This window comes from Rattus norvegicus, chromosome 16 (assembly GCF_036323735.1).
Source record: "Rattus norvegicus strain BN/NHsdMcwi chromosome 16, GRCr8, whole genome shotgun sequence".
Classification (NCBI taxonomy): Eukaryota; Metazoa; Chordata; class Mammalia; order Rodentia; family Muridae; genus Rattus; species Rattus norvegicus.
This window is the reverse complement of record NC_086034.1, coordinates 34,060,208-34,077,259: the sequence shown is the minus strand read 5'-3', so window position 1 is coordinate 34,077,259 and position 17,052 is coordinate 34,060,208. Positions and strand designations below refer to the sequence as shown.

General features: G+C 39.9%; 1 protein-coding gene across 20 annotated transcripts in view; it reads left to right on the top strand.

The window, feature by feature from the left end:
- The window catches only part of Nek1 (NIMA-related kinase 1), a 128,327-nt gene that overhangs the window by 60,159 nt on the left and 51,116 nt on the right, over window positions 1-17,052 (top strand). For 19 of the 20 annotated variants that reach the window (XM_063275222.1, XM_063275218.1, XM_063275216.1 and 16 more), the window contains 1 exon segment: window positions 2,686-2,788. In XM_063275222.1, coding sequence (XP_063131292.1) covers window positions 2,686-2,788 — 103 coding nt within the window. 20 annotated transcript variants of the gene reach the window in all.

The following is a 17,052-nucleotide window of genomic DNA, read 5'->3' as shown; positions in this document are numbered from 1 at the left end:
GGAACTTTTGGGATCACTTAAATATACTATCATATCATCTGCAAATAGTGATATTTTGACTTCTTTCTTTCCAATCTGTATCCCTTTGATCTCCTTTTGTTGTCTGATTGCTCTGGCTAGAACTTCAAGAACTATATTGAATAAGTAAGGAGAGAGTGGGCAGCCTTATCTAGTCTCTGATTTTAGTGGGATTGCTTCAAGTTTCTCTCCATTTAGTTTAATATTAGCTACTGGTTTGCTGTATATGGCTTTTACTATGTTTAGGTTTGGGCCTTAAATTCCTGTTCTTACAGCAGATCTCTTTTTTTCCCCCAGTATTTTTACGTTTTATTTTATTTTTTTACTTATTCTCTTTGTATCCTGCTTATTGCTCCCATTTTGGTCACTCCTTCCCACAATGCTTCTCCCATTCCCTCCTCCTTTCTCCTCTGAGTGGGTGTTAGGATACGTGAGACTTAATAAGTCTCTGCAAAGCTAGGCACTTCCTCTCCCACTGAGGCAGCCCAGCTAGAAGAACATATTCCACTTACAGGCAGCAGCTTTTGGAATAGCCTCTGCTCCAGTTGTTCAGGACCCACACAGCGACCAAGCTGCACATGTGCTACATATGTGCAGGGAGGCCTAGGCCCTCAGGTTAGCTTACTCTGTTGGTCTTCCTGTGGAGTTCCTATCCCCTCCAGGGCTGCAACCCTTCCTCCTACTCTTCCATAAGACTCCCCAAGCTCCAGCCACTGTTTGACAGCCAGATCTTACAGAGGCAGTTTCTCAATGAGTCTCCCTCTTCTCTGATAACTCCAGCTGTGTGTCAACTTTACAGAAAACCAGCCAGTATGGTCATCTTTGCATCTTCCGAGGTGCACTTTTAAATATATTAAGCCTAGTGTCGTGTGAGCACAGTCAGTGTGAAAATCTGAAAGTCAAGGCTGCTATACATGGGACCATGTTTTTAGTGAGGTACTGCTCAATGATTCTAATAGTGTATGTTAATTTGTGTGTTACACTGGCAAACACTGCACACAGACCAGAATGCTGGTAAATTAAATACATTTTACTTCTATGATGGTTAATGTCAGTGTCATCATGATGCAAAGCAGAGAGATCAGAGGCTTTATCTAATGACAGATAGTGGCGTATACTTCCAAGACCCTCAAAACAATCTTACCAAGTAGTCATACATTTTTAATGTTGTGTCTGAGAATGATAATTGATACTTTATCTACTGTCTTTGGGCCTAGGATACATACACAGGGAGGTCCAGGGCAGAATGCCAGCTTACCTGGGTATATGCAGAGGCATGTTGAATTCAGACCACGTGCCCTTAATTGATGTCAGTTTTATAGTATATAATATGTCTGCTAGGGGACAGCATTTGTGCACTTCAGAGACATGCACAAATCTCTTGCGGTTATCAGCCTACCCAAGCTGGCATAGCTAGATTTCAGAAAAGTCATGTGGGACTACAGTAACCATCCGGAATAGCTGAACAGCATAGTAATTGGCTCTTAAACCAGTTATAGATATTACCTAGTCCTAGAAATGTCCTATCATGGAAATTCTAAAGAATTTCTCTTAAATAACATGCAAGGTAAAGGACTTTAGATCACTGTCATTCATGGGGATAGAATACAATAGATTTTAGATTTTTCCTTTCAAATACTTATTTTTAAGTATATATGTGTACATTTGTGTGTGTACACACATAAGTGCAGGTGCCTGTGAAAGCCATGTATGTTACATCCCGTGGAGTTGGAGTCAGTGGTGGTTTTCAAGCAGCTTACATGGGTACTGGGAATAGAACTCAGATCCTCTATAAAAATAGCAAGAACTCTTAGCTTCTGAACTATATCTTCTGCCCCGCATTTCAAGATTTCACAGCTAAATTTCTTATTTAAAATATGTTTTATGTTTTGGTTGTTGCTATTAAAAAGTTGAAGAAATGATTATTTGTGGAATGAAAATTAGAAATTTTAAAATGTTTACTGAGAAACAGAAAAGGCATTATTTCATGATTTTACAGAACATTAGTTATTTTCCAGAAAGAAGCTACGGAAAGTTTATATACCATATTAGCCACAGTCCAAATAGACAGAACACTACAGTAACTTACTCAACTTTCTTACTCATCCCCAAGTCTAACCACATTTGACCTTGTGCTATGACCTCCTCCCTCATCACCGGGGCCGGTTTATGTGTGTGCAGGTCTGTGTCTACCTCCTGTATTTACCATGCTGACTGACTGACACAGCAGGGGGCAGATGTTCAGTGAATGCCTGTCACCTTTTCATTTGCTGTCTAACCTCAGCATAGTTACACTCCTGACAGTAGTCAGCGAAAGACGCTGAAGTAGCATGAGAAAAGACCAAAGGCAAGGACTGCTGTCACTTTTCCCACGTTGTCCATCTTACTGTCTGTGAGTAGATGAATCAGATCAGTATAAAATGAATCCTGTCAAGAGTTGAAGTGGTGTCAAGAGTTTGCTTATTTAAAAAAGATAGTAAATAATTCAACTAAGGCAACCATATGCACGCATGCATGCACACATGCACGTACGCATATATGCACATGCTTCTCAGAGAATGTGTATTTTCTTTCTGCTTTCGTATTCTGCAAGGAAAATAAAAAATTACAGTTTTAATGTGCAATTTAATGCTGAAAATCGCTGATTCTGTGGTTTGTCCAAAATAGGCAAAAAGGACACCTAGGTGTAGAGAGAGCCAAACAAGTGGAAGAATTCCTACAGCGTAAACAAGAAGCTATGCAGAATAAAGCCCGAGCAGAAGGACATGTGGTATGATATTTTTTCTTGGGATTTTGGACATATATTAGTATTCAAAGTTAAGGCCTGGAATGGTTCAAGTACAAGTAAAAATTATGATGTAGCAGTCTATGCACAGTAAAAGATATTGAAGATGTTCCAAAGTAACATATAGCTTATATTTTCTCATATCTTGTTTATTAACCTGTTTTCTGATATCTTTTATTGATATTTTTATAACAAGTAAAATTACATCATCATTTTACATTCTGTTCATTAAAAACAGAGATGGGAATAACAATCTAAATATTCATATTGGAGATATAAGTTCTTAAATTGCTGGAGATTTTCTTTTTTTTTTTTTTTTAATCTTTATTAACTTGAGTATTTATTTACATTTCGATTGTTATTCCCCTTCCCGGTTTCTGGGCCAACATCCCCCGAACCCATCCCCCTCCCCTTTCATATGGGCTTCTCCTCCCCATCCTCCCCCCATTACCACCCTCCCCCCAACAATCACATTCACTGGGGGGTTCAGTCTTGGCAGGACCAAGGGCTTCCCCTTCCACTGGTGCTCTTACTAGGATATTCATTGCTACTGGAGATTTTCTTAATATACTGTTTGTTTTAATATTTCTAAGTAGCAAAGAATTTTAGGGGAAAAGGGGGAAATAAATTTTTGAGTGAATACACACACACAATAGTATTTGTTGAAAAGCACCTTAGAAACAAAATAATTACTTTAAACCAGTTAAGCAAATTACAAAATGAAGTCATTTATCTAAAAATATTAAGTTCTGAGGTAATCACCTTACTAGTTCTTAGCTGTAGAGTGCCCAAATGTATTTTGATCTTTTGTCAAAACAACTGAGGGTTGCTTCTGTCCTCTCAACTCCCTGTGGAGCCTCTGTTCATGTAGAAAGTTCTTCAAAGTATTTTTGTTAGACTTATCACATGTGTATAAAAAGCCCATAATTGGTAACTGTGAATTTATTAACAGTCATTCAATATATTTTTCCCTTTGAGATTATATTATGGAAAAAAGTGACAGTTTTGATTGGTCACTCTATCTTTAATACACATACTCCAATTTACTTTCTTAATAATCTGGAGTGATTCTGTATTTGTGACCTTTCTCTATATGGGAGAAGATAATTTCTTGCTTTCTCCCTTTTTTGAGTCTTCCCATTAATGGCATCTAAATTTTTGATTGCTTTTTGAAAGGACGTTTAAACTGCCGTGTAGCCTAGGCTGGCCTCAAACTCAAGAAGATCCTCATGCCTGGTTGAGCGCTGGGACTAATGGTGTGCACTGCCATTCTCAGCTCTGGTTGTAGATTATTGTTATTTAAAATAGTTAGTGGGCGCTGGAGAGGTAGCTGGGCAGCCGGAGTGCTCGATGCTCTTGCACAGGTTGCCCTGACTCAGGTTCTTAGCGCCCACATCAGGTGACTTTGAGCACTTGAACTCCAGAGGCTCCAACATCCTCCTCAGGCCTCTGCAGCCCACAGACTGATGCTCACACTCACAACCTAAAATAAAGAATCGTTTACTACCAAGACGGAGTGACTTTTCCCACCACTGATTTTGCCTAATCCTGCTCTTCTATCGTCTATTTTTTTCATGTTTGAGAATTTCCTCTGGTATTTTCTTTAAAATTTTCTTCAAAATTTGTTGGGGAAAATGCCTTTATTTTTTTTCTGACACTTGAACAATATATTGTGGTAACTTTAACCTGAATTTGCAGGTCTGAAAAGCATGGATTTTGTCTTCTCATGTATATGTATGTGTAGTATGTGTGTGTTTACATGTGTGTGGGAGCACATGTGTGTCTGGGAGGCTGGGAGGGATCAAACTCCGTTTTTCGTAAAAGTGCTTTGACCACTGACCCCCTCCACAGCTCGAATTCACCTTGTTTGTGACAGATTTTTTTTGCTGAGTATTCTGTAGGCTGAGGACTGTTCGTCTTCTGACATGCCCATTTCTGATACCTTAGGTGTATTATACGCCTTTCCCTCAGACTCAGGAAAGGTTTTCTTCTTTGTGCCTGGAAGCAATTTGATTATTAGAGAACTCCTGGGCTTTCTTCCTGGGCCTGTAGGTTCCAGTTTTTCATCTGCTGTTTCTTCATGACAGATGCCTCTCATCTCCTGCTTTTAGGGCATTAGTATTAGAGCACTTGCGACTCTGCACCATCCATTGGTGCTTCTTTTTACTGTTTGAGTTTAGATGGTTTCTATGGCTGTGTCAGGTGCCTCGGTCCTCTACTGTATTAATGCTGCTCATCTCATCCCGACCTGAGAGTCTTCATGCCTTACTTTCTGTTCTGCCTTTGCACAGTTAGAGATGAAAGCAGGGCTTCTTACATATTGGCCATTGCGAGACTACTGAGCTCTACTGTAGCCCACATACTGTATTTTGTTAAATATTTCAGTATTGGCTTGGGTGTTTTTATAGTTATAGTTTCTGTCTTTATAACCCTATACTTGTTTCTACCTTGAAAAGTATAGAACATCATTATAAAAGCTATTTTAATTTTCTCACAAATTTCTGTCTTCTCTGATATTTATGGGTCCTTGTTGATTGATAAGATTTTAAGTAAGATTTTCTTATTTAAAAAATAATCTTGTCCTATTTTTACTATGCTTAGTAATTTGAATTAGTATGCCAAGCACTATACACTTTATCTTCAGGTGTTTTTTAGTCTTTAAACTATTTGGGGACTTTAGTTAGAAATTTAGAAATAATTTGACTCCTTGAAGGCGGACTTTCAAGGTTCCCTGAGACTGTGAAGAAGTGTTCTCTCTCATGCTAACTTGGCCCCTTTGGATTATCCTTGCCTTCCTGGTTCTGAGGTCTTTCTACTCTGCCTGCTGAAAACATGAGACAGTCACAGTCTGGTAGGCCCTGGTACTTTGCCACTCAGTGAGAGGCTTCTAAGAACCTCTTCACATTTCCAGCACTGCCTCTCCCTCCGGCTTTGTCTTCTTTGCTCTCTGACCACACGTTCCTGTAGCCTTCAGCTTGCCCATCCCCTAATGATGTCTCCTCAACTCAGAGGGACCGTGTCACTCTGTTCGTTTCCTCTCTTGTACTGCTGCCCAGAAGCTCTGGCCAGACATGAAGTAAGGCAGTCACTGCTCTCACCTCCCTTGCTTCCCTCTCCCAAGGATCTCCCCCATCTGCCTGTTATCCCGGATGTGAAAACCACGTTTCTTGTATCTTTCCTAAACTTTTAACATAATTTTAGTGTACCTCTAATCACATTGATCTATTGTTTTTTTATTTTCTTTATTTCTCAGTGTTCCATACATGTGTACAATGAACTATGAGTGGACTTATCCCCTATTTCCCCTATACATTCCCTAGCAAACACCTTCCCAACTTTGTCTTTTTTTTTTTTTTGGGGGGGGGGGGGCTCACCAAATCCAGCTAGCACTGCTGCTATGTTCCCGAGTGTGGGGCCCTCTAGTGGAGTATGGAAAACCTAGCCCCAATAATGAGTCCCTTCACCGGCCAGTAGTTCTCAACATGGGGTAGGGCCTGGAGGTATCATTTGTGCCTACTTTACAAAGGTATTATATAGTAACCATAGCTGCTATGAGTTCATGAATTCTATAGCATGTCCTTTACAGCAGAGGCTATCAACTTCGCTAATGCAGTAACCCTTTATTACAGTTCCTCATAAAAGTATTTCTGCAGAAGGCCCCTCTGCCAGAACTATAATTTTGCTGTTGTGAATTATTGTGTAATATCTGTGTTTTCCAGTGGTCTTAAGTGGCCCCAGTGAAAGGGTCATTCTACCCACAAAGGAGTCCTGATCCACATCTGGGACCCACTGTTCTGGAGGACAGATGTCATGGCACTTTCTCCATCCTCCACCTCTTTCATTCTCCCACTGCCTCTTCTGGATGTTCTCTGAGCCTGTAAGCTGTTCTTGTCTTTAATTAACTGATTGGTAATTAAAATTTCATACTTTTTTTTTTACTTTTCAAGACAGGGTTTCTCTGTATAGCCCTTGTTGTCTTGGAACTTACTATGTAAACGAGACTGGCCTCAAACTCGCAAAGCTCTCTGCCTGCCAAGTGCTGGGTTAAAGGCATGCCACTATCACCAGCCTTACAACATACTTTGATGATGGTTTTCTCTCCCCACCTTCCCACCTCAATACCCACCCAATTTTAGGGGTTTCCTCCCCTTTCCCTTTTCCCTCCCTTCCCCTCTCCCCTTCTCTCCAACATTTGAACATTAGAACGGTTTGTTTAACTTACCTGTTGTCTTGTTTCTTGCCCCTTGTTCTGTGAGCATTCTTGTCTCTCTTTCTTTCATTGTTGCTAATGAGATGATTTTTCTGGATCGTACTCCCCTTTAAGCAGCTGTTTCTTTTTTCTGATAATTCTTAGGACTGCTATTCTATCCTTGGTGTTCTAAGATTTAATTGGATTATTTTTACGTAGTCTTGTCTTGTTTATTTTTCTCTGACCTGATACAGGTTCTCACTGGTATAGTGTTTACTTCGGTTCTTGGGATAGTCTCACTGACGATCGCCCTGAATGCTGTTTCTCTAACTGCTTATCTTCTCAGGAAGTCTGCTCTCAGCGGAGAGGTGGCCTTTATATGGAAGGCCCCTCTGCCAGTCTCTCTCTGCTCTGCTGTCCTCCCCACGTTTCTGCCTTGATTTCCCAGCTCACTGGGGCCCCCAGCTCACAGCTCATCTAGTCATTTTGGCTTCACTTCAAAACTCCGTGTTTATGTGTTTGTGACTTCTAATTTGTTTTCCCTTCGAGTTTCTTTATTCCCTTCTCATTTTCCTGCTGCAGTCTCCTTTGCCAACAAAGTAGTCCATTCCTTTCTAGTACAGTTTAACCAAATTTTAAGGACAGAGGCAGCTCACAGCCAGACTTTTTGCCAAACAATATGATTGCCCTCTAGGCCCACTCACTAATGAAGTTTATTCACATTCTGAAACTTCATGAGCCTGGCCTCTACTCTCTGAGTTTCTCCCAGCCTGCTCCCATACTCCTGCCTGAAGTTTTCAACCGTCATTGTTCACAGCTTCCTGGGGCTTCTTGAGCCCACAGCTACAAACTCGTTCAAGTTCCTCCCGATAACCAATTCTGGAAGCCCACAAACAACATGGCCAAGGTTAGCAGTGCAACCATCCCATTTCTGACACTAGTTTGTTACATATTTCTCTCTCTGTTGTGAACAAAATACCGGATAAGAATACCCTCAAGGAGGAGGAATACACATTGACTTACTGTTTCAGATGACACACTTTGTCCTCGTGAGAAAAGCATGTGACAGCTGCTTACATTTTTGTCAGTGAGTTGTCAGTGAGCAGGAAACAGACAGTGAGCTGAGCAGTGACTTTTTTTTTTAAGGAACATTATGCATTTCCAAGATAAATCTATTAATGCAGTTTCCTTAGTACCTAGGTGAATATGTATATATAAAACTACCTTAGAAATATGTGACTGACCATTTGTAGTTTTCATTATTGGGTAGATGCATCATGTATTACTTCTAGATTGACCAACTCAATAAGGCTATTTTTACCCAATTTGTGAAGAGTAGGAATACAAAGATAGGCAAATGTAATTTATCTTTATAATAATTTGTAATCAAGTGTTTTTGTTAGACAAGAATATGTACACTAGTGTATTAGAATTCTCCAGCAGAGTATATAAAAACATTGTAGAGTGTATATTTATAAAAGAGAGGATTTAATATAGTTACACAGCTAAAACGCTCTGTATGGGAGTTTGTAAGGCAGGGAAGCAATAACACATTTGAGGAAGCCAGAAGCATCCAGACGTAAAATATTGCTAGTGTATCCCAGTCTCAGCAGAAACCAAGAGCTCCGTGGAAAAATGAACTGATTCAGGTTCAAAGGCTGAGGAACCTGGAGTCTGACGCCCAAACCAAAGAAGTAGAACATGGCTGCTTTAGAAGGAAGAGGCAGGGAAGTAGGTTGAGTGCTGCCCTTCCTTTCTTGGATGTATTTTTAGAATTCTTATGCTAATTTTAGGGGATAATAGATGAGATATGGTAAAGGTGCAATTGTATATACTTTATTTTTTAATTTTTAAAATTTTATTTTAAGGGGGGAAGGTCAGAGGACAACTTAGTGTACTCAGTTTTCTCATTTCCACTTTACCTAGTTCAGGAATTGAACTCAGGTTGTCAAGCAAGCATCTTTAGAGCTCTCCCCAGCCTGAGACTATTTATACTTGAGCTTTAGGCTCCCAGGAAAATAGACCTTCATAGGGATTTCCAGTCATATTCTGCCGCCAAATATGTGCACTGCCTTCCGCATTACCAACATACTGTACCAGACTGTACATTTGTTAGAGCTGAGAAGCCCACACTGACACATTGTAACCAGCCAAAGCCCATGGTTAATATTAAGGTTTACTTCCGTGGCTGTATATCCACTTGGTAGGTCTGCACAGATACATAATATATGTGGCCTCATGTATTGTCACACAGAGAACTTTACCTGCAGAGGAGCTGCTTGTAAGTTCTGACTTTAGTGAGGATTTCATATAAGAACATGCTGCCCAGGTTTCCACACAAGAGTTTCTTTTTAGGTTGACTTACACTATAATTTAATCATAATAAAATTCACCAGCACTGAGTATGCCCTACTGAGTAATTGACATATGCATATAATCATGAGCACACTGCTCTGTCCTGTCACCCACCATTTCCCCAGTTTTCTATGCCCCTCCAAAGTTGATCACTCTCCTCCCAGTGATCTGCTCCCGTTCCTTAAAGTTCTGGGACGTCTGTAGACCTTTATTGAAAACCGTGAATCATATAGTATGTAGTTTATACGGCTCACTATTTAGATCAAACTGGCCTCTAACTCAGACAGATCTGCCTGCCGTTGCCTCCCAGGTGCTGACGTTCAGGGTGTGTTCCCCACACCTAACCTTATATTTCTGAGTTACATTCTTTGTGTGGATAGCCCACAATTTGAGTATCCATTCTTCTGTAATATAATATGGTCGTTCAGTTTACTCACTTATACACATGCCCATATAATTGACTTCCCCATCCTCCTATGGAGTCGTTTTCTGAGTCGACATGTCTCATTATGTGTACCTGAGCCGCTATCTGTGGTTATACCGTAAAACAGCACTGGAGAAAATCAAAGCTGTCAAGGTCATGTTTGAACCATTTATGATTTGCACTTTGAGCAGCTTGTTATCTTTGATGGCATTCTGTCATTCTTTGGGGTGCTTATCATAATTACTATGCCCTCTCCCTTCTTAACAGTCCTTCTTTAATCTTACTTTCCTACAACCTCTAATTATACTTCTCTTTCTCTCATCATTAGCTGTACACCTCATAGCCAGACTCTTCAAAAGTGAGTGAAGTTCATTTGTTTCCAGCTCCTTATCTATTATTATTTAACCCTGTAAGCAGTTGTCATCACATTGAAAGATGTCACAAGTGCCCAGCCTCTCAAACATATGCTGTTTTTTGTTTCTGTTTGATTCCTTTTTGGTGTGGGCTGAGGACCCATGAGCTAAATAAAGGATGCACCATTGATCTGCATTGCCAACCCATACACAGCTTTGTGATGTTCATCTTCCTTGACCTTTCTGTGACCTATGACCATGAGCTGTAAAATTTCTTCCTTATCTTCTGCAGTTTACTCTATACTTTCTGCCTACAGTCTCTTAGCATGCTCTTTCGCATAACTTAATTTTTCTTCAATTTTTACATGTTAATGTTCTTTAGGACTAAATCCTTGGTTGTTTCTTACTGTAAGTATTGTAGAATGATCTCCCTCGGAATTCTACACCAACTTGTATGTACATCTATGTGTCAGTCAGACTACTCCCTGGCTTCTGACACTGGCCTTGCTCCATTCTGCACATTCATTTCTCCATACTTCATTTGCATTCCATTCCTCTGTGTTTTCTTATAAATGTCATATATTTTAGTTTGTTTTCACTTGTGTGTGCCCGTGAGTGCCCAGAGGGCATGGGATCCACTAGGGCTGGAGCTACAGCTGAGTGTAAGGCACCTGACTCTGGAGTCACAGTCCTGTCTCCAGCAAGAGCACCAAGCACCGTTAACTGCTGAGCCATCTCCCCCGCTCCAGCACCTTTGGTTATTGATATTTGCTTTGTAAATTACCAGAAAATAAGAATGGCTTTATTTTTTTCTCCAGTCTTATGAATTTAACACATATATAAATGCACATAGACAAGTTACAGAAAAACTCCCATCTTGTCCCAGGTTATGTTGTTGTTGTTAATTTCCTTTTCTTAAAAAACAGGTTCGTAGGGGGCTGGGGATTTAGCTCAGTGGTAGAGCGCTTACCTAGGAAGCGCAAGGCCCTGGGTTCAGTCCCCAGTTCCGGAAAAAAAAAAAAAAAAAACAGGTTCGTGTGGGGGCTTAATTAGGGTTGTCTGTATAACCGAGAGTTTTACTGTTCTCACAGGAGTGTGGTGAATAGCGCACACCTAGGGTTTTACTTCTAGGCTCATGCATACTGGTGAGAAAATTAATTTCTTTATGCTCAGTGAATGAAGGCCCCAGCTGCTTGCTACAGCTCTTAGTTGGGGTTTTATTGCTGTCAGAATTTCAACATGACTGTGGTAACTCTTACAATGGAAAACATTTAATTGGGGCTGGCTTACAGTTCAGAGGTTCAGTCCATTATTGGCACGGTGAGAACCATGACAGCACATAGGCAGACTTGGTGCTGGAGGGGTATATGGGAGCTCTACATCTGAGTCAGCAGGCAACAGGAAGAAAGAGAGCCTCTACTCCAACAAAACCACACTTCCCAATAGTGCCCACTCGCTATGAGCCTATGGGGGCCATTTTCATTTAAGCCACTATACTCCCTATCAACTGGAGATGCTTCTTTGTAGAGGCATACATATTCCCAGAGATCACCTGAAGTACCTTAGTACTTGAACCTTTCCAACATGCCTTACATTGCCAAACAACTGCAGCCTATGAAGAGAGTCTGCGACCAATGCGGTTTCATTCTTTTTTAATAAGTGTTTCTGTAGTAGTTCTAGTTCTGTCCTTTTATTTTTAAGGTACCTGAATGAGGGTGAGACATTTTGTAGTGAATATATACTTAGTTCATTTGTTTTTCTGTTTTAAAAATCTTACCAAATGACCACTTTTAACAGTATTTAATGACAGTATAATTTTGATATGTTTGGATTAGCTGTGTTTTATCCTTTTATATTTGCTTTATCTAATTTTGTTCCTCTGGTTTTACTCTTTCTGCCTTTATCTTGTCTGAGTACTTTTGAATATTCCATTTCAGTCAATCCGGTCGTTGTGATTGTATTTGTCTTCATTTGCAGAAGTGATTACCTCAAGGGCTCACAATGTATATATAATTTTCCACAATGCGCTTATAAATTGGGTTAATTCAGTGGTGTGATGCTTAACTTTGTTTGTCAATTTGACACAGTTTAGTCACCTATGAAGTCTCAATGAGAGATTGTCCACATTGGCTTGGCCTGTATTTCTGTCTTTCTGCTCTTGACTGTGGCTATGATGCACCTTGCTGCTTCAAGCTCTTGCCACTGTGACTTCTGTGCAGTCATGAGCTATATAACCTGGAGATTATAAGCTAGAATAAGCTTTTTTCACTAAGTCTCTTTTCACTGGGGTATTTTATTATAGCAACAAATGAAATTAGAACAAATGGGAATGGAAAAATGTTACCACTATAGTGCTTTCTTGACTCTGTCCTTGCAACCAGGAACATTAGCTGCTCTCTCTCTTTCTCTCTTCTCCTCTTCTCTCTCTCTCTCTCTCTCTCTCTCTCTCTCTCTCTCTCTCTCTCTCTCTCTCTCTCTCTGTGTGTGTGTGTGTGTGTGTGCGTGTGCGCGCGCGCGTGCAATACCTGTGTTGCTAGGTATTGAACCCAGGAATTTCACAGGCTGGACAAACACTCTTTCACTGAGCCATACTTCCAGCTCTTGTTGCTATTGTCTAATATATTTAAGAACTAAGAGAAAAGGAACATTTTCCATAATTCTTGTTCCCTTCCATCTACTTTTCCAAGCTTATATCGTTTTCTTCTTACATCTTTTCTGTCTAAAGAATTCCTGTTCATTTATTTGCTTATATTTATAGTCTCAACCCTGAAAGAAATTCCTTTTTAAGAATATTATGAAGAACTTGTAAATAAAAAGCACCATTTAGCAAATTGAGCAGATTAAAAGTCTGTCAAACACAAACAGGGAGCCAGAGAGAAGCAATTCCTTCAGCAGTGTTTTCTTCCTTGGTAGTATTTTAATTAAACAGTCCCTTGTCCTGTAGTCAGGGAACCTGGTCCTGAGCAGGATCCTTCTCTCCTGGCTTCCCAGATAACTTGAATCACAAGTGTGGACCACTGTGTAACCAGCAGTCCTTTCAGATCAGCTCTCTAACTGCAAATTCTCTCCATCTTACTTTGTACTAAGATCCCCTCAATCCGTCTTTATTTAGTGGTTTCATTTATAAATCCAGTATCTGTATTGGGCTGACAGTTTACTTATTTGAAAAATTGTGATTCAACTACATTTTACTCTATGTAGTTTTTAGTGAGATTTCTCTACCTTTTGAAATTTTCTGTAGTAATATTTCTCTGGGTGCTTTGAGTATTTTACTTTTAGCTCTTAGTTTTTAGCAGTATAGTTAGGTTTTCTCTGGGTATGGGTGGGCTTTTAGACTCAAGTCTCTTTATTATTTTGGTATCTGTGCAATTCTGAGCAAACAGCATTATAATACATTGTTTTATTCATAGATGGTTTTGCATGAGAATCAGATGGTTTTCCAATATTATTGCCATTATTTCATAAAATATAAAACTTTGAACTTTGTCAAGATCTTCAGTTTTGTTTGTCAGTGTTTTGTTTCCTGAGGGCTGGGGTGGATTTGGTTGGTTGGTTGGTTTACTTTGTTTGAGGGCAGGGTTTGAGATTAAATCTAGGATTTCGAGCATGCAGGACGAGCACTCTGCCTTCGTGCTCTATCTCCAGTCCTGTCAGTGGATTCGAAATAGAGTCACATTATGTTGTGAACTTCTGAGATGACAGTAGAGAAGGACCTGGGTGTGACAGTACAGGGATGGAGTTAGGGACGGAGGGCTCTCAGGAGACACCTTTACAGTAGTCACTAATGCACCTTTATAGTGCCATTCATTCATATGTTTAACGGGGTGACAATTTTCACTTCCCAATTAAACATCATAACTGCTGAGTTGCATTTATGCATACTACAGTACAGAAATTGATACTGTAATAAATACTCGATTCTTCAAGAAATAATATTAACATCAGGGATTTAAAATTGTACCTAGTAAATATTTTCCATTCATATTGATAACCATGATATGTTTAAATCATTTGAAAATGTAAATATATTTACAGTGGTTTTTAAGTTTATTTATTTGTGTACGAGTGCGAATGTAGGCATGTACACAGAGATCAGAGGACAGCTTAGAGTTATCGGTTTTCACCTGCTATGTATGTTGTTGAGGCAGGACTTCTTTTGTCTTTGTGTTCTATAATTAAACAGTAGTTTCTATAAAAGTAGATAAGTGTATCCAGTATTAACCCTGCATTTTAGAGCCCTGAGTTTGCAAGTTTCAGGAAACATTGGTGTTGGGAGAAGGAACAGCATGACCGTGCAGAGTACACCTGTGCATTCACAGCCAGGGATCCAGGGATGCTGTGTGACGGGATGTGATGAGCGCTGCAAGAAGTACTTCAGCTTCATTGTGCTCATTGTACATGTGATTCTGACTTAAGTGTTAGTCGTGTGGACTAGAAAATACTATGAAGGGAGTATCTAACCTTTTAACACATCTGGGCCACATTATCATCTACAACGTCTAACATTTGAAAGCTATGCAATCTGCTTTACACAGCAAATTACAGGAAAATCTTAGTCTCATAATTTTGTATTGGGGTGTATTTATAACTATCTTACTTTCCTGTAACTCTGTGGATAACTGTATCTTTTCAAAATTAGCCCACATAAATAATGATATGTGGTAGGTTAGCGGGAACACCAACCTTATATCTTACTACTATAGGAACTAAGACACATGTCTTAGAGTTTCATTGCTGTGGAGAGCCACAAGGCAACAACATTCAACTGGGACTACCTTACAGGTTCAAAGGCTCGGTCAGTTATCATGGTGGGAAGCGTGGCAGCGTCTAGGCAGACATGGGTGGAGGGGCCTCTAAGAGAAGACTGACTTCCAGAAAGCTAGAAGGAGGGTCTCCAAGCCCACCCCACAGTCACACACTTCCTCCAGCAAGGCCACACCTCCTCAGAGAGCCACTCCCTAGACCAAGCATCTTCAAACCACCACAGGGCAGAAGGATCACTTGAACCTAGGAATTCTCAGTCAGCCTTGGCAGTACAGTAAGACCCTGCCTTCAAAAGCAGCAACCACAAATGTCCCTCAGTCACATAGCATTTTTCTCTTAAACTAGAAAATTTAGACTTTATTAAACTGACATTTGAGTAACTACTCAAACTACCCTAAACATTTTCTGAACTTGTCTTTACCATTCTTTTTACAATATCTTATTTTTAGGCCAAATGTTGATTATGATCAATGACTGTAGTCAAAAACCAAGAACTTATCTTTGCCTTTGTACTATCTACCATATTCATATCTATGCAATACCAATGCAAATGTCACTAGTTCTCTTCCCTCCTTAACTAGTGTTGAGCACTTTAGTTTCCGTCTTACCTTAGGCATTTCTTCCTTTGACTTCTGAGTCTCCAAAGCAGTTGCCTAATTTATACTCCCTCTAGTCTCACATGTATCTTTCATTTATTCATGTGTATACACATGTGTGCATGTCCTCCTGGTCCTCCTTGCAGCTGCAAACAAGTACTGTATCACAGAGTCACCTGCCCACACACCAATCCTATGTGTTAGTGAACACGAGGGACTGGAAATGTAAGTGACAAAATAACAATTGTAGAAAAGCTGATTTCTATAAAAAAAAAACTTGCTGTATACATTCATGCATATGCATAAATGGATATGTGGGAGATAATACCTTTAAAATGTAAGGTTCTCAAATGCTAGCTTTATAATAAATGTTTAATGCTTTTTTAATTTTTTAAATTTTTTTGTAGTGCGCGCACAAACATATTTATGAAGAAGATTCAGTAAAAAGTAATTTTAGAGAAAAATGTTTTTTAAAATGCTCAAAAGGCTCCATTTGAATCGTTTCTAATGCTACTAGTGACCTTAGGAAAAATTCCTAATTATACTTGAATTAGAAAGAAGATTTATAGAGTGTTAAGAAAAATGGTTTACATCGGGAAATTGGCGAAGGTTATAAAAGTACATTGACCACACATGGATGAGAGATTAATAGATGGGAAAGTGGACTAAGAACTCTTTGTTTGAAAACCTTTGAACATGATTGTAGTTCGAAGGAAGAAAAGGGAACTAATTGGATAATCTGGTAGTTTTGCTGAAGCACGTGATAATTTCTAGTAAGATAATTCCATATTAGCAGTCACCTGTATCTGGAAATGGGGCAGTTTGTGCCTAGGGCTTGTCATTTGCACTACCCAAGAGCAGAGTTTGATTTAGGTCTGAGAGCTAATATACAGCATACTTCTGGAAGCCAGAGCAGTGAATATAAAACTGTGTGTGTCTGTGTTGTGTGTAGTATACACAAAGACATCTTGAAGTGGATTGGATTTTTTTTACTAATTATTTACATTTCAAATGTTATCCCCCTTCCCAGTCCCCTCTCCACGAGCTCCCAACCCCATCCCCTCCTTCTCTTTGCCTCTAAGAGGGTGCTCTCCCACCCACCCACTTCCACCTCACCCCTCTGGTATCCCCATTCTCTGCGGCGTCAAGCCTCTACAGGACCAAGCACTTCCCCTCCTTCAGGCTTCCCCTAACTCTTCCATTGTGGTCCCTGACCTCAGTGCAATGGTTGGCTGTGAGTATCTGCATCTGTCTCAGTCAGCTGCTGCCAGACAGAGCCTCTCAGAGGACAGCCATACCAGGCTCCTGTCTGCAAGCACATCTGGGCATTAGCAATAGTGTCCGGGTTTGGCGTCTGTGCCTAGGGTGAATCTCATGATGGGGTGCTCTCGAGATGGCCTTTCCTTCAGTCTCTGCTCTAGTTTTTGTCCTTGGATGTTATTTAGACAGCAACAATTCTGGGTTAATTTGAGAGTTAATTGGAGTGGTCTCTACAAGTTCTATCTCCCTGCTGTTGAGCAGCGAAAGGATTGGATCTTTTTTTAAAGACATAAATAAATAAATAAATA